Here is a 2,149-nt window from a genome sequence, read left to right as displayed (position 1 = left end):
GATAAACTAACTGATGACATTCATTGTGAATAAAATCACCCTCCTTTTGTGTGGATTGCCTTTGGAGGAAAGGGTTCTTGTGCCTCAGGGCCAATGCCTTTCAAGCCAGAGTTCACTTATCAATTGCCTTTGAAGAAAATATTTGGCGGGTATAGAAACATTACAAGCGCTGTAGTAATGAGAGCAAGGGATGGGAAATCCAATTGTTTTGGATTTGTTAAATTTTAGATGGCAGAAGATGGTGCTCTAGCTGTTGAGGAGCTTAATGGGAAAAAAAATTGATGACAAGGAGTTGTATGTGGGGAAGGCCCAAAAGAAATCAGCAAGGAAGATGGATTTGAAGGGACGGTTTGCTGACATGATAGTTGGATTCTTCCAAAATAGGAACGCCGGGGAAGCACTGGGTGTCTTTGAGGAGATGGCAAGACAGTAGGTGAGGAGTCTTCTCACAGAGTCTCGTGTCCTTCCTATCTGTGCCCCACCCATTGTTTTTTTCTTCGACAGGTTAATACATAATTTCACGTTAAAGAATGGTTTTGAATCTAATGTTTTTGTATCCTATGGGTTGATTGATATGAATGCAAATTGGGTTGGGAAGGAGAGGATACAGGAGGAAGCTGCTGGTTTTGCAACACTTGGGTTCTTCCACAAATTTTTGTGTGTTGCTACTATTACAATGCAGAAATGGACTCAACCAAAAAAAAATAGAAAACAGAAAACTTATAGGTCAATCTTTAGGCCAACAGCATAGCCGTGTTTATTGGATGAATGAAAGTTTTACCTATTGTTCCAGCGCAATCCAATGCATTGCTGGATTGTACGGCGCTGTTTTGACACTGCAGAAAACAGTGCTACCAACAGTGCCACTGCTGAAACCAGTGCTGCCAGTCAGCCAAGCAAACAACGCTGTTGCGGTAGTCCAGCATACATTGCTGCTAGGCAGCCAAACCAAGGTGCTTCTTGAGGATGCAGATGGCTATTTTCATGCAATCAAGGCACTAAGCCAGAGTGTTGGAAAAGGGAAGTATGATTCAAGACCTCTTACATTAGCAGGTGCTGAAGTTGATCAATCTGTTGAAGATGTTCCTTGTGGAAAAACAGTTGCTTTGGTTGGATGGGATCAGTTCATTACCTGAAATGCTACTTTGACTGGTGACAAAGATGTTGATGCTCACCCAATTTTAGCCATGAAGTTCTCTGTGTCCCCTGTTGTGCGTGTTGTTGTTCAATGCAAAGTTACTTTAGATCTTCCCAAGGGTGTTGAAGGTTTTAAATGGCTGGCCAAGTCAGATTCTATGGTTGTTTCTACAATTGAAGAGAGTGGTGAACATAGTGTAGCACGAGCTGGAGAACTCCATCTTGAGATCTGCCTTAAGGATTTGCTAGATGACTTCATGGGTGGAGCTGAAAACATTGTTTCTCCTTCAGTTGTTTCATTTCGTGAGACTGTTCTCGAGAAGCCAGGCCGTACTGTAATGAGCAAGTCTCATAACACACACAATCGACTTTATATGGAAGCTAGGCCAATGGAGCTTTGTACTCTTCCTTTGGATCCAAATATTGGAACGATGCTTCTCATGGGATGTATTTTCCAGGCATTGATCCTGCATTGACAATTGTTACTGCCATATTGGAAAAGTGGGGGCAGTGCCACATTGCAAAAAAAAAAAAAAAAAATTCCTTATCTGGTTGGATGCTCCAGTTTTGTAGTCCAGAGGGCTGACACAAATACCGCAGTTGATACTTGAGAACGGATGGAGACGTTGGCACGGGCAAGCAGACCTACCTTTGAGCTTGAGGACAAGCTCTTTCTTCCAAGGGGTGTAATGCTATGCATGCAATAACATTATTATTTTAATTGTTTTTCTTTAATTAACTTTATTTTATTTCAGTTTTAAGCCACAAGGGTATTTTTGGAATATTTCATTTATAGGGGTACTTTTGTAATATTTTATCCTAAACCTTGTAAGGGTGAACCCTCTTTAAGGGGTAAGAATAATGAGAAAGACAAGCATTAGTTTAGAGTAAACAGTGTTTTGAGTTCTTCTCAACGAACTCAAGGGTGTGCGTTCTCCTTAACGAACCTAGGGTTTTCAAGCTTCCCTTTGGCTTGATTTTCGTCTTTCTCTTCTTCCTCCCTACGAATCCA

The 2,149-nt window shown here is 41.3% G+C and overlaps 1 protein-coding gene across 1 annotated transcript; it reads left to right on the top strand.

Moving 5' to 3' along the window:
• The first annotated feature begins 1,187 nt into the window (after positions 1-1,187).
• LOC137947940 (elongation factor 2-like) lies at positions 1,188-1,613 on the top strand. Its single transcript, XM_068793808.1, has one exon. The coding sequence runs from the start codon at positions 1,188-1,190 to the stop codon at positions 1,611-1,613; it is 426 nt and encodes a 141-aa protein (XP_068649909.1).
• The last annotated feature ends 536 nt before the right edge of the window (positions 1,614-2,149 follow it).

Source organism: Aristolochia californica, unplaced genomic scaffold, assembly GCF_029961685.1.
Source record: "Aristolochia californica isolate CCGP_79_NKW_82.1479 unplaced genomic scaffold, dmAriCali1.0.hap1 SCAF_1, whole genome shotgun sequence".
NCBI lineage: Eukaryota > Viridiplantae > Streptophyta > Magnoliopsida > Piperales > Aristolochiaceae > Aristolochia > Aristolochia californica.
The sequence above is the reverse complement of the archived record's forward strand: the minus strand, read 5'-3'. Positions and strand labels throughout refer to the sequence as shown.